General features: G+C 48.9%; 1 protein-coding gene across 1 annotated transcript; it reads left to right on the top strand.

Moving 5' to 3' along the window:
- Positions 1 to 170: 170 nt before the first annotated feature.
- Positions 171 to 19,719, top strand: RCC1L (RCC1 like). The gene is made up of 11 exons (XM_075440385.1): positions 171 to 455; positions 1,278 to 1,407; positions 4,426 to 4,554; positions 6,707 to 6,773; positions 7,876 to 7,927; positions 10,272 to 10,356; positions 10,977 to 11,158; positions 12,601 to 12,685; positions 13,735 to 13,908; positions 15,277 to 15,362; positions 17,010 to 19,719. Exons 1-11 carry the CDS (start codon positions 171 to 173, stop codon positions 17,085 to 17,087), a joined length of 1,353 nt encoding a protein of 450 aa, XP_075296500.1. The 3' UTR covers positions 17,088 to 19,719.
- Positions 19,720 to 21,663: the final 1,944 nt, after the last annotated feature.

Below are 21,663 nucleotides of genomic sequence, written 5' to 3'. Positions count from 1 at the left end.
GCCCCACCCGATGCGAAGGGAGCCGTAGCCCCTTTAAGACAAGATCCTGTCGCGCCGCGCCGCACGTGACCGCGGCGCCGCGGCCGGGCGCATGCGCGTAGGGGGCGGTGAGAGGCGGTGCGGGCGGCAAAATGGCGGCGGCCTGAGGGGCGCGGGGAGGTGGGGCGGCGATGTGGGGAGCGTTGAGGGGAGGGCGGCAGCTGCCGGCGGTCCCCCGCAGGGGCCTGGCCAAGGCGGCGGGCCCGCGGAGCGTCCGGCACCTGAGGGAGGCCGACGAGGCCGCCCCGGTCTTCCAGTACGCGGGGAAGGCGGCCAAGCGGAAGGACCGCGTCTTCGTGTGGGGCTTCTGCTACTCGGGCGCCCTGGGCGTCCCCAGCTTCGTGAGGCCCGACGCGGGCTGGAAGAAGCCGCGGCGGATCCAGCCCACGCCCTACCGGCTGGAGACTGAGGAGAAGGTGGGCGCGGGGGTGGCGGCTCTGTTGTGTCGCGACAGGGGAACGATACCGGGGCTGCTCGAGCAGGGCCGCGCCAGTCAGCCGCGGCGGGCTTCTCCTGGCTCTGAGGCGTCAGGCGGTCGGACATAAAGGCTCTGCCGCCACTGGGTTTTGTTGTGTTGATAGGGCGGTGTGCATCAGGGTGACTTCTGGTACAACTACAGCAGCGTACAATTTGAAAAAAAACCAATAATATATATTGTGTTGTCAGAGCCGTCAGAGAGCACGAGTGCCAACAGCACTGACCAGAGAAACAGGGCTGCGCTTCCAGTGGCTTTGGCGGCTGCTCTCACCTTGACAAAACTGGAAGCTTGTGCTGGAAATCATCTTACTCTGTCCTCTGTGTGTTTCAGACGTCCTGCTCTGCTGGCCGGGTCAGAGAAGGTCACAGCTTTTATACTGGGCTGGTTTTGTCAGAGGAGTAAAACCGGGGAATGCTATTCTCTTGATATCTCTTGTGTTTGGGTTTTTTTAATCTACTGCTGCTGCGGGTCAGCAAATAGGGCTTTCTGTTGTGTTTGAATGGGTCCAAGATAGTGCAAAAATAAAGACGTGCACACAAAGCCAGAACTAAGGCAGTAGTGTTGGACTTGAGTTTTCACCATTGTGCTTAGCACTGGAGAATGCTTCTGATCATTTTTGCAAAGGCACTGTGAATTTGGGCTGTGTTTGGATATGGCCGAAGGAAGAAAGAATGCTGATGAACGCCTAGCTTGGAGCGCAGCCTGTTTCTCCGAGCCATAGTTTATAACTGAACGGTGTGCTTTTTGTTTGTCCTCAAAGATAACCTCTGCTGCCTGCGGTTATGGATTCACGCTGCTGTCCTCGAATACCAAGGACATCACCAAAGTGTGGGGCATGGGGCTGAACAAGGATTCCCAGCTTGGATTCCAGAGAAGCATAAGAGATCGAAGTAAGGATTGAGGTGCTTTAAAGACTTAAAGACAGGGCAGCACTACAGGTTATGTGTGATGTGGGAAACCGCAATAGAAGGCCTGAAAAATGTCCAGGAGGCTCTGATGCAGAGTGCGAGGCTGTGCTTTTTTTTTTTTTTATAAGAGGTCTTTTTTTGGAACTCAGCTGTGGTTTTTTGTGCTTTGTAGTTGCTTAAGGTATAGAATCATAAAAGAGTTTGGGTTGGAAGGGACCTTTAAAGGCCATGCAGTCCAGCCCCCCTGCAGTGAGCAGGGACATGTTCAGCTCGATCACGTTGCTCACAGCCCCCGTCCAGCCTGGCCCTGAATGTTTCCAGGGGTGGGGCCTCTCCCACCTCTCTGGGCAACCTGTACCAGTGTTCTACCGCCCTCATTGTAAAAAATTTCTTCCATATATCCAGTCTAAATCTCCCCTCTTTTGGTTTGAAACTATTACCCCTTGTCATGTCAAAACAGGCCCTGCTAGAAAGCCTGTCCCTATCTTTCTTATAGGCCCTCTGTAAGTACTGTAAGGCTGCTGTACGGTCTCCCCACAGCCTTCCCTTCTGCATGCTGAACAACCCCAGCTCTCTCAGCCTTTCCTCACAGGAGAGGTGTTCCAGCCCTTGGATCGTTGTTGTGGCCCTTAATGTATGTATCCATTCTATGTGCTGCACTTAAAATTCTTGCCTGGATGTAACTGAAATCTAAGTCACTAATTAGTCTGCAGAAGTGTGTGTGTGTTGGTTAAGATGTTGGTTTGAATCCCTGTAGTGTGATAGTAGACAATGTAGTGCACTAATTAATAAATTGATTTTGGTGAGATGGCTTGCTTCCTTCTGTTGCCTTTGCTTCCATAAACTAATTTCCTTTCTCACAGAGATCTTTTTATACAGTCAGTGGAATTTTGTGTGAAACTGTAGGTGGTTTTTACTGTAATACCAACTTGCATTTTGACAGAAAAACACATTATTCAGTCATTCTGTCTTATACCAGGCTCTCAAATGCATTTAAGATGATTCCTTTGTGGAACATTGCCACCCTGCACCTAAGATGTATATGAAAAATGCGGACTTACTTCCCTTATAGAATGTCTGTCTCTAACTCCTTGTAAACATTCCCCCATAAACAAATGGGGAAAACTATGTTATAAGCAGTTTTTCTCTTTGTAGGGTATAAGAGCATAATCCACTGAGGTGGATCCATCTCATATGGGCAAAAGATTAAACTTTGTGGAGAACCAAAAGACAATTGCAGCTACTGTGCAGAACGCCGACGTTTACAGTGGTGCTGCTGTTGTGCATTGCCGCTAGCATGCCGTATAGATTTCCAGGAGTGTGTGCAAGTGACAAGTATGTGCGCTTAAACAGCAGCTGGAAAGTGAAGGTTCTGCAGAAGAAGCCTCCGCTCCCTTTTGCTTTTAAAGGTTTCAGCTCTTACTCTGTCTTAGTTCTGTAAGTGCTGATGTCTTGGGAGTGTTTTGTCATTTTCTTGTTTTTCATCTGACCGGCAGATTGTTTTTGCCAGAGAATCCATAAACAGATTAAATAGTTACGCAGTTCGAGCCCTTCTGAGTAAGGGAGCATTCAGTGTTTGGTAGGATCTGTTGAAAGTGCTGTCTGAATCAGTGGGATTGCTGCTGCTCCATGTTTAAATTCCCACAGACAAGCTTCCTGTTGCCTGTGCTGCTCGTTACTCAGTTTTGCAAACTTCCTTTGATACCTACTAGTTCCAACACTGTGTCCCTGTAGATGCTTCGTTTCCAGGAGAAATTGCAATCTGCTGACTTTTAGATGGCTGTATTCATACTCTAACTTCATCTGTTTCTAAGCTACTAATAATTTACTCTCACCTTTCCCTGCATTAGCCACCTCATTGTCTCTTTTCTCTAAAATCCTTCAGGTATTCTCAGTGATGATACTGAGTTCATTATCACAGATCCCAGTAGCTGTGTGGCTCTGCTGGAAGGAACAGAGAGAGGAAAAGGGTTTTGCTGTGTGGCTTCCGCATCTGTTCAGGCAGATACAAACATTGCTGTTTTTCAGTTCCTGCCCCACTGCATGGCAGGCTCCCACCATTTGCAAGCAGCCAGTGGTGATGCCTCTCCTCACATCAAGTAGTGTCTTATTGTAAAAGGCTATGTGTGGGTTTTCGGGGATTTTTTTTATTATTATTATTTTATTTTTTTAATTGAAAGCAGTGAGAACTAGTTAAAGCACTGCTATATGTGAGCGGAATACTGCTTTGGGGCCTATGGGCTTTGATTTCACTTGTTACAATGGCTTTTTTTGATGTCAAAGCTTTTTATCTCTGCTTAACCTTTTCCCTAGTACTGATTTATGTTTTGCTGTTCTTTTTTCCTTTATTTTTTTCCCCCAGGTAACCGTAACTGATTACATATTCTTCAAGTTACTAAATCTTCTTTTTCTAGTACACTCTGTCGTTTTCTTTCGTAAATGGTAGCTCTCTTATCCCCTGTGGAGCCAGGCTAGCTAGTATTTCTTGCATTCCTTTTTCTGAAAGGGCCTTTAATCTACTGTTCTTTAAATATGAAGCCCTAAGATTTTTTTGTTCACTTTTCATGCTGTCTGTGATTGCTGCTATTACACCTTGTTAGCAGTATCCCCAGTTGCACAGAGTACTTTGTTTGTGCTTGATGTTGAGCTCTCTAGTAATCCAGCCTTATTCACCAAAGTGGTTGAACATATGGCTGAAAGCCTCTGTTTCTCAGTTCTGGCCACCTGAAGCCATAACAACATTCGCCTTCTAGGTGTGGTGGATTTTTGATTAGGCGGTGATTGTTGGCTCCAGCCATCCCTATGGCTTTTGACTTCTTCCTCCCCATGGTGAGCCCCAGTCACCCTGTTACTTTGGTTAGTATCTTAGCTTTCTAAAAAGTATCTGCTTTGGTAACAAAATAGAAGCAAGTGTATGTACGTACAACAGGATCAGCAGTTATCCAATGAATTTGCTTTGTGGAAGCTACTGACTTTTAAAATTTCTCTCTTTCCCTTAAGCTAAAGGCTATGAATATGTCTTGGAACCATCTCCGATTCCGTTACCACTGGAGAAACCGCAGCAGACTACAGTCTTGCAAGTGTCCTGTGGGAGAGCCCATTCCCTGATCCTGACAGACAGTGAAGGAGGTATAGTATCACTTGTGCTGGTGACAGGTTACGCCTGACTATGCTTTCATTGAAAGCTCTGAAAAAGATTGTCTTCTGTCTGAAAAAAAATTGCCTTCTGTCCTTGAGAGCTAGACCCCAGGTGGGCTCTCTGCACTGCAAATGTGATGCAGTGATTCAGGATGTAGTCAGCGTGGATTCACCAAGGGGAAACCATGCCTGACCAATCTAATAGCTTTCTACGATGACATGACTGGCTGGGTAGATGAGGGGAGAGCCATGGATGTTGTCTACCTAGACTTCAGCAAGGCTTTCGACACAGTCTCCCGTAACATCCTCCTAGGGAAGCTCAGGAAGTGTGGGCTGGATGAGTGGTCAGTGAGGTGGATTGAGAACTGGCTGAATGGCAGAACTCAGAGGATTGTCATCAGCGGCGCTGAGTCTAGTTGGAGGCTGGTAACTAGTGGTGTCCCTCAGGGGTCAGTACTGGGCCCAGCCTTGTTTAACTTCTTCATCAATGATCTGGATGAAGAGTGAGAATGTACCCTCAGCAAGTTTGCTGATGACACCAAAGGAGGGAGGAGTGGTGGATGCACCGTCAGGCTGTGCTGCCATTCAGCGTGACCTGGACAGGCTGGAGAGTTGGGCAGAGAGGAACCTGATGAGGTTCAACAAGGACAAATGCAGGGTCCTGCACCTGGAGAAGAATAACCCCATGCACCAGTACGGGCTTGGGGCGGACCTGCTGGAGAGCAGCTCTGTGGAGAGGGACCTGGGTGTCCTGGTGGACGACAGGTTGACCATGAGCCAGCAGTGTGCCCTGGCTGCCAAGAAAGCCAATGGGATCCTGGGGTGCATTAGGAGGAGTATGGCCAGCAGGTCGAGGGAGGTTCTCCTTCCCCTCTACACTGCCCTAATGAGGCCCCATCTGGAGTACTGTGTCCAGTTCTGGGCTGCCCAGTTCAAGAAGGATGAAGAGCTACTGGAGAGTGTCCAGCGGAAGGCTACGAGGATGGTGAGGGGACTGGAGCATTCTCCTACGAGGAGAGGCTGAGGGAGCTGGGCTTGTTCAGCCTGAAGAAGAGAAGGCTGAGAGGGGACCTTAGAAATGCTTATAAATATGTGCAGGGTGGGTGTCAGGAGGATGGGGCCAGACTCTTTCCAGTGGTGCCCAGCGACAAGACAAGGGGCAACGGGCACAAACTGAAGCAGAGGAAGGTCCAGCTGAAGATGAGGAAGAACTTCTTCCCTCTTAGGGTGACGGAGCCCTGGCCCAGGCTGCCCAGGGAGGTTGTGGAGTCTCCTTCTCTGGAGATAACCTGGATGCGGTGCTGTGCAGCCTGCTGTGGGTGACCCTGCTTGGGCAGGGGGTTGGACTGGGTGACCCACAGAGGTCCCTGCCAACCCCGACCAGCCTGTGATTCTGTAGCTGTTGGCCTTTTGAGATTGCTACCGGGAGCGAGAGCCCTGAGCTGGTAACCATGTGTTGAGCTCTGCTTGGCTCAAGCTGTAAACGTGTTGGAAGCTTTTTTACTACAAGTGTTGCAAAATATGGTTTGTTTATCTAGCCCCAGGCTTCTTTTAAGTGTAGCCTATTTGTCTTGTTCAGTCAGACGTGTTTTTGAATTCAGTTTTGGATGGCTATGCCAATACTCCTGTGTTACTTTCCCCTTGAATCCCCAGAGTGCTACAGTTATAAAAGTGATTAATTAATAGGCCTTTATACAGAAGATCCTGTGTGTGAATTGGCTCTTCATGTCTCTGGGATTTCTCTGGTGCAGTGGCTTTAGTGCTGCGCTGAGTGATCCAGTGCTGCTTACCAGTGGGTGAGCTGGTTGGTTGGTTCATTTCACGCTCCTGTGGGAGCACTGATCTATTTCTGAGTCTCCTTGGCAACGGCAGGATGAACTAGGCAATTACTGGAAAACAGCCAGTGGGCTCCAGGTACCGCTCCTGTGCCTGCGACAGTGTCGCCGGGATATTGTTGATGAAAGTGGGTTCAGTCACTTGAATTTAAGCAGACATGGTTTGAGGAAAGCTTATGCCCATTTTTACAGTACTGTGTTCCACCTTTCATACTGAGGACTGCATGACAATATTTTGTGTACCTGAAAAGAGGCTTTCAGGGGATTGGGCAGTAATAAAATTAGTGCATCTTATCATTGTTTTTCAGTTTTCACCATGGGGAACAATTCTTATGGACAGTGTGGCCGGAACATTGTTGAAGATGAAACTTACAGGTGAGAATCCGAAGATCCTGAACTTCCTTAATGTTAAAAACATAATTGCATGAAAACAACCTGCCAGAAAAGCCTGCAGCTGGGAAAAATCTATTAGTAGAGGGATACCGTTTAAGATTAAGGAGTCTGAGAACAGGCTTTTATGCTGCAGGCGTCATATAAACAGCCTGGCTTTAAACCCCTGCTGGGCACGAGCACTCTTCTGCCCACATTCAGAAAAGACAGAAAGCTGTCAGCCTGTGACAGTTTTCACAGGGTGCAGTGAGAAAACCCAGGCTTCATAAATTGCTTGAGGTAGTTGGTGTTAGTAGTCGGTCTTTCTCCCTTTTAGCCTCACAGAGTGCAAGTGCTATTTCTGAGGGTGCTAAAAATGCCATTTAATGATGAAAGAGGCATCCTTTTGTTGAATCTCTTTACTGTGACTGCTTTTGAATCTATAGTGCTTCTCCTTCACAGGGTTATTGTGGGCAACACCAAAGCTTATTCTCAAAATGTTCTATAAGATAGTAGTGATGTAAGTGGGTAGTGGGAATGTGTTGAAAGTTACTCATTCCTTGGCAGGGCCTAGAAGAGACCTTGCTGATTGCTCTCTCTGTGATCCACAAGACTTGGCCTGTAGAGTTTTAAGAAAATCACTGTAACTTAGCTAGCTTTTTTTTTTGCCTTGGTGCTTCAAGTTTGTCACTGGATTGTTCAAAATTCCTGTTTTTGTGGTAGAATGAAATGGATGTTGATACTACACTCTTTGTGCTCTGGGATGTAAATCTGGTTAGTCTCTAGTTGAGTGTAGTTTTTATATAGGTGCTGCAGTATTATCTAGTGTCTGTGCTCATTGCAGACTAGGGAATGTGTTTGAGGATTGCTCACACTCCCAATTGCCATGAGAGGTTATATGTGAAAAGTGACAGCTCTTAAATAAGAGAATGCAAAATTACTTTCCTTCTTTTTGCAGTAATTTTACAGTGAATCTGTGCTCTTCGGATATATAAGGGCAACATGGCTTTTGGTAAAGGCAGGTCTATCTTCACGTTTTTCAGTTGCAGACCTCTGAAATCCTCTGTGTTGCCTTTTCTCTTCTCGGTGGTTGTTTGGTGGTGTCCAGTGAAAGCTATCTAATCCATCAGCTGAAGGAATTTGACAGCAGAGTTGTCCAGGTAAGAGGATCATCTGAACTGCATTCTGAAGGTGGATTGAAAACTGGCTGAACAACCAAGCTCAGAGGGTGGTAATTATTGGCACGAAGGCTAGTTGAATGCCAGTAGCTAGTGGTGTACCCCAGAGGTTGATACTGGGTCTGATCCTGTTTAACGTTTTCACTGACGATCTGGATGATGGGGCATAGTGTATCTTCAGCCAGTTTGCAGATGACACAGAACTGGAAGGAGTGGCTGATGCACCAGTGAGTGGTGATGCCATCCAGAGGCACCTCGACAGGCTGGAGAAATGGGCTGAGGGGAACCTCATGAAGCTCAACAAGGGAAGGGTGAAGTCCTGCACCTGGGGAGGACTCCCCCCTAGACACCACTATATGCTGGGAGCCGACCAGCTGGGAAGCAGCTCTGCAGAAAAGGCTCCGGGAGTCCTTGGTGGACACCAGGTTGACCGTGAGCCAGCAGTGTGCCCTTGCTGTAGAGAAGAGAAGGCATATGGTATCCTAGGCTGCATTAGGAGGAATGTTGCTGGGAGGTCAAGGGAGGTGGTCCTTCCCTTCTACTCAGCACTGTGAGGCCACACTTGGAGTGCTATGTCCATTTCTGGGCTCCTCGGTACAAGAGAGACATGGACATACTGGAGAGAGTCCAATGAAGGGCCGTTAAGGTGATGAAGGGACTGGAGCATTGCTCCTGCGAGGAAATAGTGAGAGCTGGGACTGTTTAGCCTGGAAAAGAGGAGGCTTGGGGGAGTGTGTCTGAGCAGTGTGTATAAATACCTGAAGGGAGGGTGCAAAGAGGACAGAGCCAGGCTCTTTTCAGTGGCACCCAGTGACAGGACAAGAGGCAGTGGGCACAAACTGAGACACAGGAGGTTCCCTCTGAACATCAGGAAACACTTTTTTGCTGTGACTGAGCACTGACACAGGTTGCCCAGGGAAGCTGTGGAGTCTCCCTCCTTGGAGATATTCAGAAGCCATCTGGACACAGTCCTGGGCAGCTGGCTGTAGGTGGTCCTGCTTGAGCAGGGGGCTCGCACCAGCTGACTTTCAGAGGTTCGTTCCAACCTCAAACAGTCTGTGATTCTGTAACGAAAAAAAGCCAGTATGCAGATCAGTTGAAGCTGTTTGAAATGACAAGGTGATGTACTGTAGGGTTGCTTATACAAAGCACAAGGTGGCATTTAGCTCCATGCCTCTGCAGAGCAGTTGCAACTGGCAATGCAGGGTCTGAACTTACTGAAGAGTTTGGGAATGCCAATGCGGTATTTGCTTGCTCGACTTCTAGATAACACCTGCTCGGCAGGGAAGTTGTTTTGATGCATCATCTCTTCCTGTCTTGATTTCTTGCTCTTGTTCCCCTTTGTCACTTTTATATCAATTGAACTGTTTTATTTTGAAATTTGTCTTCCCCATTTCAAATGTGAGATCTTTGAGACTGCCCACTTAGACTAGCCAGCATTTCCCTAGGGCAGCTTTCGAGGAGAGCAGAGGATTGCAGAGCAGCACCAATGCTGCTGAGTCTGCACACAGCTGCAGTATTTCCAGGCACAGGAGTAGTTCGCTTGTATGTCTGTGCCACTGTCAGTACTCTGTGGGCAAATGTTGCTCCTGTTCCATGCAGCATGCTAGAAAGCAAGGGTCATTCGTTTAGGTCTGTGTGATGAGTGTGTGCTCCTAGTGGTGTTTTGAATTAGGCTTGTAAACTTCTGCTTGGATTTTTCATTATTTTTTCAGGGGTGTTGAATAATTGGTACCTGTTTGTACTTTGATGACAGCAGTTATGCATTTAATGTTCTTGGTATTCTATCTCTTAACTTGTGGATTAAATTCTTTTAATCTTTGGCTAATTTTTAATGTCTGCTTTTGAAGATCTTGGCTTTAATTCGTGCCAAGCCTGTGGCAGACATGATTGCTAGCTCAACATAAATGTCGATTTGAGAACAGATGTGTTCCTAGAGTGCTTACATGGCAAGGAATCAATAGCAGTTTGTAGCTGGCATCGAGTGCCATGTAGCAGCACTCTGGGAAGGGAGATCTCTTATTTACTCTTTACTGTTTTATTGTGTCGCACTGCTGAATCGAGCTTTCTGTTAACTAGGCCTTATTTAGGTTCTCAGAGCAAATTGGCTGCAGCATCACTTTCCACAAAGAAAATTCAGCTGTTTTCTGTGCTGTGTCATGCTGTTCTTAGCCTTCCCTGTCTGTAGAGCCACTTGATCCGGAGAGAAATGTCAAAATCTGAGCTGATGGGCATTGTCATTCATTGCTCAATGTGTCTGCTTCATTAAATCAGTTCTGAATATGTGACCTTTCCTGACCAGCACTGGCTTTTTGTTTGTGTGCAGGTTGTGTGTGGGCAGGACCACAGTCTGTTCAGAACCAAGAAAGGTACTGTCTACGCGTGTGGATGGGGAGCTGATGGGCAAACAGGTAGGAGCTCAGCTCAGCTTGTATTTCAGTGAATTGATGAATGTGGCAAGCTTTCCTAATTCAGAGCTTGTGGTGTGTGTTTGTTGTGCATGTGTGGACAGAAAGGGGCTGGTATGTTTTCAGCTGTGCGCAGATGTTCTCAGTACTCTTGTCTAACCAAACTGAGACAAGCCACTTCATTTTTGGAGGAGCTTTAGGATGCCACACTGGCGATCCAGGCATGCAGTCTGAGGAGAATGTGCCTACTGTTTGAAGCTTGTGAAGGGATGTGGAAGCGGTGTGGGAAGGTTAGCTTCCTGGTTCTGTTTGCCTTCCTGATGCTCATTTCAGGGTCTGTTCAGCTTCTTGCTCCGTTTGAACTGAGAGACACCTTTGGAAGCTACTGCTGTCTTAGCACGGGATCTCTGGCCAGGCCAAAGGTATCACTGTAGGGAGGTCGCTTGACTTCTAGAACTGGTGTTTGTGGCTGCTTGTCCATTGAAGCTGGTGGTTGAGATACAGACAGATTTCTTTTGGAGGAAGGGTAATTGGGTTATAACATGACAAAATGGTCCTGTGTAGTCATTAAAAGTATGTCTGGAAATAAATTTTTTATTATCTTTCTACTTTTTTCCTTTCAGGTCTTGGACACTATAACATCACCAGTGTTCCTACTAAGCTACATGGTGACATTGCTGGAGTAAACATTATCCAGGTCTCTTCCTACGGAGACTGCTGTCTGGCTGTTTCAGACGAAGGAGACGTCTTTGGTTGGGGAAATTCAGAATACTTGCAGTTGGCCTCTGTCACAGAAACCACACAGGTCAGTTGGCCTGGGTGCGTGTTTTTACACGTTCAGGTGCTGTGCACAGAGTTAAAAATTACACACTTCTCCCTGCTCAGGGTTCTTTTGACAGCGGTATAAATCAATATAAAGTAACACCACTGGCAGGCTGGTTTTACCTGTGCTTACAAATCCAGTCTGTCTGAAATGTTTATGTAGCTTTAGGGCAGCATGCTTCCCAGCTATTGACAGGCAAAGGGTTGTGTCACCTCACCCCAGTTTGTTAGTTCTTATAAAGGAAGAGTATACCCTGTGCTGTCCTTTCCCCATCCCATGGACTTCACACCAAACTGAGATCCAACGCAAGTGCTTGTGCTGATTTCGGGACAGGAATTGGTCTTCTGGCTGACTAATACAGAATTCTGAGTGGTCCTGCTTTGACCATGGTGTTGGTCCAGATGACCCTTGGAAGTCCCTTCCAGTCAACATGTATGTTGGTGAATTTTTCATGAACGTCCTTAGTAGGTTTATGGATGAGTCCTAAACAAATCGCAGCGTCACAGAAGTTTTTCTGGAGCAAACTGATGTGGGGCAAGAATATAGTGCTGACTTGACATTATAGTACTGAGATAATTAGGCAGATGGTCTCCTCTTACAGTTAGTGTAGAAAAGGGAGTCAGGGAATTAATACCCAAGCTGTTCTTGGTAGAAGGCTAAAAGCAGACAATTGTGTTACTATGGCTTAGTAAAATATGTACCTTTGTTTCCGGTGCCTCTCCTGATGTATCCTTACTGTAGGGCTAGTTAAGAAGACCTGTAAGGCCTGAAGACAATGACCAGGTTAAGCAGTGTCGTAGTTTCCTGGCTGGGTGCTCGATGGAGGTCAGAGGGGTCTGAAATGGATGATGAATGGTGTGTTTGGCAAAGTGAAGTTTTAGGTACAATAGAGATAAAGTCCAAATTGTGGAATAGCAGAGCTGGATGTTACTTGTGAAATGAGGTCACTGTTCACATCCATCAAGCCATGTAGGTTTCTGTTGTATTGAACTGTACCAAATATGAGTGATATTCTTTGAGTGATTTTTCCCTAGTGTGTTCAAAAATGCCACTGTGGACCAAATTTTAGCATTCTTGTCCATGGTAAAAATTTGCAAACGTGCTCGCCTGTTGATGTTCCCATTCTGTCTGACTTAGAGAGCCAGGGATATAAGCAGACCTTAAACATTCCCAGCTTTGTTGCCACGCATGTAAGCTTTCCAGTGGGTGACTTCTTCCACTTTGTCTGCACTCTTGGCCTTAATGAATTTCATGTAATTTTTTTAATCTTGGGACTTGCATTCATTCTGCTATTCAGGCAGTAGAAGTTGTCAGGAATTCAGGGTGTGTGAGCTCTAACCCGAACTAGAGAACAAGTTAAAAACCTCTGTCTAGTTAGCAGTTTATTATCTTGTCTGTAATGACTCTCTTGCAACCTCATACAGGTGAATGTTCCCAGACATTTGCCGTTCAAGATCGGGAAGATAAAGGAGGCTGCATGTGGAGGGACTGGCAATCTTGTGCTAACAGGTGTGTTCACTTTTACACTTGTCCTCTTCAGTGCAAAGCCATGCACTAGATGGATTGTGACATCGTGGAGCGAGCTTCTTGTTCACTGGGAGCAGGGGAGTACTGTCTGTTACGAGGAAAGCTGGGAGACTGAGAAACCTGTGATTTAAGAGTGTACTGGGGGAGTTATTTTCGCTAGCTGCAGAGCATTGCTTCCAGTACATGCTGTTGTGAGCACTTAACTAGAACAAGAGCATGGTTGCTGCTTGCTGTTCTGATCCCTTGTTTGCTGATCACATGGGCCATGTGTGGCCTATTTTGAAGATGGATTTAGGGAGAAAGAAGGGCCCTTCACACTCAATCTGAATCTGACCTAAATAAATCTTGATAAACCAGGCTGGAAGGTAGAGAATTCTGAGAACAGTGGAACTCTGCAGCAGGCTTCTTTGTGAATGCTGCTTTGGATTGCCAGTGGTCAGGGGAGCACAGCTTCAAAGTCACTGAGTAAAGGAATGAGGGAGAGGATTGTACTACTTTTATGAGGAATCATCTCAAGGAAGATGTTCATATACATGATGCAGTGGTTGTGATGGCGGGACATTTGAGCTTCTAGTCTGAAGGGAACAGAGCCAGCAGACATAGCAACTTACTCTGTCTTACGCTGTCCAGCTGCTGCCTTTCCCAGGCACCCAGCTGAAGGCAGAACGCCAGGCAGAGCGACAAGCCTACCACTGGTTTGGCCATGCCTCAAAGGAAAAAGCAGTGATAATAAAACGCTCAACCTCTGTCCCATCAGTCAGTAAGCGGAAAGATTTTATCCAGCCCACACTATGTTTGTATGATTTCCCCATGAAAGTTTTGCATGTGAAGCTTGATCTGCTTGCGCAGCTTAGGAAAAAATCAAGACATTTGGATGGGAATGTATTGTTTGCTAATTTTAAATAATCAGAAGGTGCTAGACTGCTCTAGGAGTAAGGAAAATATCCGTTTGGATCTGATTAACTCTCGGTCATGGCATGAATTTCACAAGCACAGACTTTCTTACAGAATGTGTTCTTATTGTAATGCAGAAGACGGAAATGTTTTTGTCTGGGGATATGGAATTCTTGGGAAAGGACCAAGCCTAATAGAGACAGCAGTGCCAGAGATGATCCCACCCAGTCTTTTTGGCTGGTCGGACTTCAGTCCGGACATCCGTGTTGCTCACGTTCGCTGTGGACTCAGCCATTTTGCAGCACTTACAAGTAAGTTTCTAGTCCTACTGTCATGGAGAAGTCGCATTGCTAAATTACTGGTAGTTAAAATTCAAAAAAACCCCTGCCCATCTTCCTTTAATCTTAAAGTGCACTGGGATGCAACAGGAGGGGCGGGCAGCGTGTTTACAGTTGTCAGCATCATTTCCAACATAGGTACTGGTGTGATAAAGTTTATTACAGTGTGAACATATGGCTATTACATACCTGTGATTTTTAGGACTAACTTATGCTTTAATTAAGAAAGTGTTGTTCTTCTAAAGCAAACAAAATTTCTTTCAAACAGGAAGCCTGGGAAGGCTTTTTCATTTCCTTTTATAGAATGTCAGTCGCACTTCAGAAGCAGCAGGAATTCGTGTGATAAATGGACAAACAAAAACAGAGAGTCTAAGTCAGAGGTAGATGCCAGGGTTTCTTGGCTCTTCTGACCGATTCAGGTAGCAATCTGAGATGGGAGAACCTACACATTTGATATGCTAAGGGTGTGATGCTTTGGTATGTACACCACGTACTTGATACCGGCCTTTAAAGGAAGTTCTGGATTTGAAGGTCACTTAAAAATGGGCAGCAGAGGGCAGCAGCAGAAAAAACCTGTGTACTTTGTAGGGAAAGTCGTAGCGTACTCCCAGTGCCCGGTGCCAGTGTGCTTGGTCCTTCCCGCGGAATTGGTTGGCACGATGGTGTCGGTCAGGGTACAGGGTGCTTGCAACTGTTCTCCCCTGCTATTCAGGAAGTGTTAGAGACTGCGTGCCAATTAAATTGTGCTTACATTATAGTTTGATTTGGTTGTCTCTGTTGTAGGGCTGGTCTGAACACTTCTGAGATCTACATGCTTTGAGTAGCTTAAAACTCTCCAACTCTGTTGAAAACAAGTTCTTTCCCCAGTTGTCATTAGAAGGTCACTTCTGTCAGGCAGCTGAGTAACCAGTCCCCAGGTGATGGCTTGGGACGGATTTCACTGCCTTGCTTACCCCGTTTGCTGTGCTGGTAGCTGATGTGGGTCAGCTGTAATTGTCTAACTCCAGCACAAATGATTCACCTCACCACTTCCATGCCCTGGAATCTCTTCTGCTGCACTCTTTCTTCAAATAAAATTGCAAAGCAAGAGCTGTAGGAGGAAGAAGCAAAGACTTGTGCCCAGAACTTACTGCTTGTCCTGCTCATTAGGCATCATTTTCCCCAAGCACAAGTACGTTTACTGTGCTTGGAACTAAACTTGATGGCTTTCATGCTGCATGTGTCACCCTTTATACTCCCAGAAGCACTATAGCCACACTTGCCAGCATCACAAATAGAATTCTTCCTTTTTAATGACTCTGTCCTATTTTATTCGTTTTATTCTTTTTTTCCCCTGTATAGACAGAGGAGAACTGTTTGTGTGGGGCAAGAATCTAAGAGGGTGCCTGGGAACTGGAAGAAAGGAAGACCAGTATTTCCCATGGAGGGTAAGGATAGTAGTGTTAAGGCCAAGAGCATATTCTTCAGCTAGTCTTTGTTATCATGAAGGCAAGAGAAATCATACGCTGCCTGGTTTTGTTGAGTAATTTTGAAAGAAGTGAAAGATGAACTAAGATGACTGTAGAACTGCTTTGTTTCCAAGAGATCCTTGCCTACCCAGCTTAGGGATGGAGGTTTTTAGTACATTTTTTGAGTCTTCTGATGCTACTGTTTCACTATAGATTTCAGATCCCAAAGCAAAATCTGGTGCTGTGCCATCACTTCTAAACAGCTCTTACCTTCCTCCTGTCTGCAGTCTTCTACCTGCTACCCCTGTTGCTTCTTCCCTCCCCTTTTCACCAGCGCTTTGTTTTTGTATGTGCTGCACAGGCAACCACCCGTATTGGTCATCTGTGACCCAAAAGACTTGCATTACACACCTAAATTAGGTGAATGTTTCAGTCATGGTGGTCAGACTGTAGTGGCAGCAGGTCCACACAGCAGTGGGCTGCTTTCCCCCACTCCTCCTCCAAGTCAAGCAGCTATGGAGGAGGGTCACTGGCCTGACTGTAGTTACAGTAGGAGATCCTTAGCCACTGAACTGTTTTCATAGCTGTTTCGCAATGCTTCCAGTTCCACTGCCTTCTGTCAGATGGCTCGGAGAGCCAGACTCTGTGGGTGTAGAGAAGTCTTTGGCTCTGGAGTTCAGCACTCAGCCCAACAGATGTTCCCAGTCTCTGTTGGGGCCAAGTCGGAGAGGAGGGAGGCAATCAGTTGGACCACCCTAGAGTCCCTTTCCATGTGTCTGAACTTGCAGTGGATGTGTTGCTTTAGCATGCTTTCTCCTTCTAAAAATGGACAAAAAAAAAAAGACCAGCTCTGGAGCTTTTGCCTAAAGTGACACTGCTGCAGCTGAGTGGGGTCTGAATTCACCAAGCGTGGCAAGTCCAGGTTTCCCCATGTGTGGACATAGAGGGCTGTGCTCCCTCGAACAGCCAGCTCCTGTCTGACAGTGCTGTGGCAATGGACCAAAACAGGGGCAGTTACTGGGGTACTTGTCTGTGACCTCCTGCCCTAGAACTCGTCGTCTTTTCTCTCCCTTAGCTCTAAGGAAAAATTTGGGTTTGTAGCCTTTACTTTTCTTGAGTTTGAACTTTAAGTGGGTGAGCTACAGCTACACTATAGTGAGCAAGCAGGGTCTGCTGAGCATCAGGGCTAAAACTGCCTTGGGCGGAGTTGAGCTTTCGCCTTGTTCCAGTCCTTGTTGACGAGAGAAAAGGCAAATCCTTGTGGGGCTTGGGCAGATCCTCTTCCTGCTGTCTGGATTACTCCCTGCTTGGTCACGCTGTTTCTGCTGTGGAACAGATGGGCTGAGGCCAAAGTCTCCTCGCTGTCTGCTAGTGAGCCCTCTCTTTCTGTCCTTCCGAAGGCTTACGTGTTTCTGCGAAGGGAGAAGGGGAGTATTTCACAGCTCAATGCACAAGCATGTCTGGTGCTGAATCTTGCTTTCTCTGGGTTTTCAAGATGGCGCTTTGATTGGTACAAGTCCCTGTGAAGCCAACTGGCGTGTTAAGCAGAAGGAGAATGAGAAATAGGAAATGCTAGGTGCAGAGTACCAGCTGGAGAAATAATCTGCTCTTGTGTGTCTGATCCAGGTGACTGTGCCCGGTGAGGTGGTGGATGTTGCGTGTGGAGTCGATCATATGGTAAGCATGGTGAAGTCTTTCACCTAGTGATTTTGCTGGGCCTCAGCACTGTGCTAAGAAGATGGGGCGACTTGGTGACGAGCTGCTTAGAAGGGAAGACTCCGCGAAGCTAAGCAGGAAGTGACTGTGAGCAGAGACAGCCATAGCGGTGCCTGGGTCTGCTGTCATCTCTGCATCGTTGAAACGCTCTGGCCTGGCTGTGGGAAGGAGGTACGTTCCCTCAGGAGAGTGGAAATGCAAGGAGTGCTCTGGCTGGTTCACGATGAGCTCCCAGGGAGTCTGTGGCCCAGCCTGCAGCTGGTGAGTCCCTCTGTGCCTGAGGATGAAGAGCATCTCCCTCAGGGAAGACTGACATGAGATGAAATCTGTAGCACAGGACATTGGTTTATGGACTCCTTCCCTGTCACCAGCTCTGAGGTGTCGGTATTGGGCTGAGCCAAACCATTCCTCAAGGGAAAGGGGGTTTTTATAACTATTTTTTTTTATGTGGAAGAGAAGTCATGCTAGCTGTTGGGAGTCCAGCACAGCTGTCCTCAGTGTCCCCCACCAGCTGCCCTCTGCCCAGGCTGCTGTTCCTGCGGAAGCTGGATGCACACCATGGCCTGGAGGCAGCAGTCTGCTCTTACCCCAGGCTGTTGCAGGCTTTCCCTGTGGACTCCAGCGACTAAACACCCGAGGAACACAGTCGTTAAACTGGAAGAGTGAAAACTTGTTTGCAGGGGGAAAGTACTGTTAAATAAGAGAGCATGGTGAGATGAATGTGGGCTGTCTGTGGAAGGGCAGGGTCACAGCGGCAGTAGCCGGTCTGCCCTGTTGATGGAGGTCGGCTGGAAACAGAGCTCCCTCTTAGCTGCCTGCAGGGCTGGTGCTCAGAGCAGCACTCGCTGCTCATCGAGTACTTTAGTCTTCATGTGCTGATCACAAACCTCTGCCTTTGGTTTTCGGGGGGTCCCTGCACTCTGTCTTCAGGGGTGTGGTGGCTCCCAGTCACTCTTGGCGAGCCCTTTTGAATTAGCCAGGGGTTTTGGTGGTGCCTAGCTGGGGAAGGAGTCTTGATGGGCAAGAAGCAGAGCCTTGCTTCGTGGTACCTGCTCAGCAGAGAAGTGGTGGTGAGCACATTTAGGACACAGTAAGCTGGTGGCGGTGGGATGCAGCAGCTGTACGGACCTGCAGCAGGCACTTGCCACATCTGACACTGACGTGTGGGGAGCCGTCTCCTGTGAAATACTGCAAACGTCAGGCAGAGTTGGACCATCTCTGTGTGGGATGCTTCTGTTGTGTAAATTATTTTGGCAAAATCCAAGCTAATAGTTTTTTGAATAAAATAAATATAGTCTTTTATCGATAATAATGGGAATATTCTTGAGCTTGACCTCACATGTGAGCTGCTCTGTCTTGCACCCTGCACTGAAGCATTTTGGTTAGCGGTGGTGTGACAGGAACCCTCTTTTGTCAGCCGAGACACCTCTGCACCTGCAGGCCGGTACCGCTGTAGGCAGGCACTGCATCCACGTATACACGCATTTTGGCTCCATTAGCTGAAATTCTATATCAAATCTGTTGTGTAATTACTAAAACTCAGGGGGTAAGCTCTGCCTTGATGAAGTAAGTCTTGAAGGACTTTGCATAAAATATAGGAAAGGTGAAGCGAAGTACACAGAAATAGAGTCATGTGTGAGAGCTGTTATTAACAGCACTGTGTGCGTGGTGTTGCTGTGGTGGGTGGAGGCAGAGCAAGCAGAAAGCTGCTGCTAAATCGTGGCCGACCTTCACTGCTGTGAATTCCCATTAAGTTAGCTTTAATTTATACCTCCTTCTGCATGCGACTTGGGCAACTTGAGCTGCCCAAACATGTCTTGTTGGCCTCCTGGGAGTAGCTATGCCCCTTCAACCTGAGGAAGCTCATTAAAGCATTGAAAACAAGTGTGAAAAAGCCTGTGATAAGAAGGGTGCTTCTGACAAGCCCGTGGTGGCTGGTGCTGGGCGAGGAGGGGGGCTGGTTGGGGCTGGGGAGCACGGCAGGCTGCCGGCTGCTCTCCTTCACACGTGTTCCCTGGTGCCGCTTGGGGCTGGGATGAGAATTAATGCCATGTCGTACCTGGTTGTGTTGCAGCCCTGCTGTGCAATAAATTGCAAAATCTGTGTGTTAATTAGATGCCAGCAAGGTCTTTAGCCCTAAATAGAAGTGTTGTATGGCTTAATGCAGTGGGAGTGTGTGCACTGTCGTTACAGTGGCTGTGGACATTCTCAAACATGCTGCTTGATGGGGACAAGGCTAGCGGCAGCGAGCCTGCAGTCCAGCCAGTGCCCGAACTGAGCCTTGTTTCGGTGACAGTGGGCTGTCACCCTTGGCCAGGCACCCACAGAGCTGGTCCATCACCCCCCCCTCCATCAACAGGACGGGGGGGGGAAATACGATGGAGAGCTGCTGGGTCGGGATAAGGACAGGGAGACCACTTACCAGTTACCATCACGGGCAAAACAGATGTGACGTGGGGAAATTAATCTATTGGCAACCAGAGTAGGATAATGAGGAATAAAAACAAATCTAAACCCACCTTACCCTGACCCCTCCCTTCTTCCCAGGCTCAGCCTCACGCATGACTTTTCTGCCTCATCCCCGTGGTGTCTGCATGGTGGTTTCTCACACACTCTCCCTCCTCTCTCCCTGCTGCTCTTGCGTAGCAGTTTTACCCCCGCTCTTAAATACGCTGTCCCCGGGGCGCTGCCGCTGGTGCTGACGGTCTCAGCCTTGGAGCCGGCTGGCACTGGCTCTGCCTGACGTGGGCGCAGCTCCTGGAGTCTTCTCACAGAAGCTGCACCTGTAGCCTCCCTGCTACCAAGGCCTTGCCACACAAACCCAGTACAAGCAGGCATTGCCGAAATAATTTGATCCAGAAGAACAGGCTGGAGCGGGTCCAGAGCCACGAGCGAGGCCGCAGTAGCACTCTTCGTTATTTGGAGCATCTTGCACTGCTTGCAGAGTTAGGTGTGGCCTGGGAGCTGCTGCCTTTGCTCAGCAGTTCTGTACAGAGGGGCCAGCGTGTAGAGTGGGTGGCGAGGGCTGCCAGGGTGGCTGCTGCCTGTCCGTGGCTGGGCAGAGACCTGCCTCTGGCGCTGTCACCCGGGGTCTGCGGCGGTCCGGTGGCTCAGCAAGCGCCTGAGCAGGCAGCAGAGGCTGGAGGTGGGTCAGATGTATGGCGCTCATTTTTTCCAGTCACCCTAACCATAGCCCTGACGAGTAACACGTGTGGGATGGAGTGTTTTGTCCCCTCCATCTCTGCCGGGGCAGAGCTGAGGCCAGACTGTGGAAACCCACGCAGCAGGCCCTGGCTGATGCACGGTGCCGGCCGTGGTGGGGAGAGCCGGCACCTTCCTCGCCCCGGCTGCCAGGGCAGACGGCACCAAGGCGTGCTGTCAGAGACCTGCAAGGGGGTTCCCCTTTTGGGGGGCGGGGGGCAGCAGGAATGCCCCCCCAAAGGAGCCCTTTCAGGGATGCATCTTTGAGGAGCAGCCAAACGAGAGAGACGGGAGACTTTCGCTGCCCCGTTCAACCCTGGCTGATCTCACTCCTCCCAGTTCAGCTGTGGGTCCAGTTTCAAAGCAAGCACTGGCAGACAGCTGCTGCCAGCCTGCCCGACCCCTGCGGCCATCGGGCTGGTGGAGCTGCTGGCTCTGGTGCCCACCAGCACCGTGCTGCTTTGGGAGCAGCTCTCCCCGGAGAAGCTTCTGCTACAGCTGCTGAGGAGCACGAGCCCGGCCGGGTGGGAGCCTGAGCGGCCGCAGGACGGAGCCATCGGCCCCGCAGAGCTGCTCTGGTGCTCGGTTGCCTTACAAGAGTTGCTTCTCGTTTGTGGAAATGCTTTTGTCTCTGGCTGAAGGAGGGGACCTCCGTGGCTAAAGCTGGTCTGTCCTCGGGCGCTCCTTCCAGTTGCCGTGGTGGAGAGGTGGTGTGCGGGCTGCGCAGCGTCGGCGGTGAGTGGGCGATAGAGGAGCGTCTCTGCGCCGGAGCAGCAGCTTGGTGAGCCCCTGCCAGAGCCCCCAGGTGCACGCAGCCTCTGGAGAAGAGGATGGACACCGGTGACCTGGCGCCAAGGGGAAGGCTCTGCCCCACTGAAAGTCCTACAACTGCAAAGTATGCTCACCGCCCGCAAAGCTGAAGAGGAGCCAGATGTACCTTCAGCCGCAGGCTCTGGGCCACATGGCCATGCAGGGCCTCTGGGGAGAAGCCCACAACCGGAGGGACTAACGCAGCTGCCCGGTGACGTCGGGCCGGGGCCGTGCAGGAGCCCTGCTGCGGTGTTAGGACCCCAGGTCACAGAATCAGAATGGTTGGGTTGGAAGGGACCTCTGTGAGTCACCCAGCCCAACCCCCTGCCGAAGCAGGGTCACCCAGAGCAGGCTGCACAGAACTGTGTCCAGGCAGGTCTGGAATATCTCCAGAGAAGGAGACTCCACAGCCTCCCTGGACAGCCTGGGTCAGGGCTCCATCACCCTCAGAGTGAAGAAGTTCTTCCTCATCTTCAGCTGGAGCTTCCTCAGCTTCAGTTTGTGCCTGTTGCCCCTTGTCCTGTTGCTGGGCACCACTGAACAGAGTCTGGCC

Source organism: Opisthocomus hoazin, chromosome 20 (genome assembly GCF_030867145.1).
Source record: "Opisthocomus hoazin isolate bOpiHoa1 chromosome 20, bOpiHoa1.hap1, whole genome shotgun sequence".
NCBI lineage: Eukaryota > Metazoa > Chordata > Aves > Opisthocomiformes > Opisthocomidae > Opisthocomus > Opisthocomus hoazin.
The sequence above is the reverse complement of the archived record's forward strand: the minus strand, read 5'-3'. Positions and strand labels throughout refer to the sequence as shown.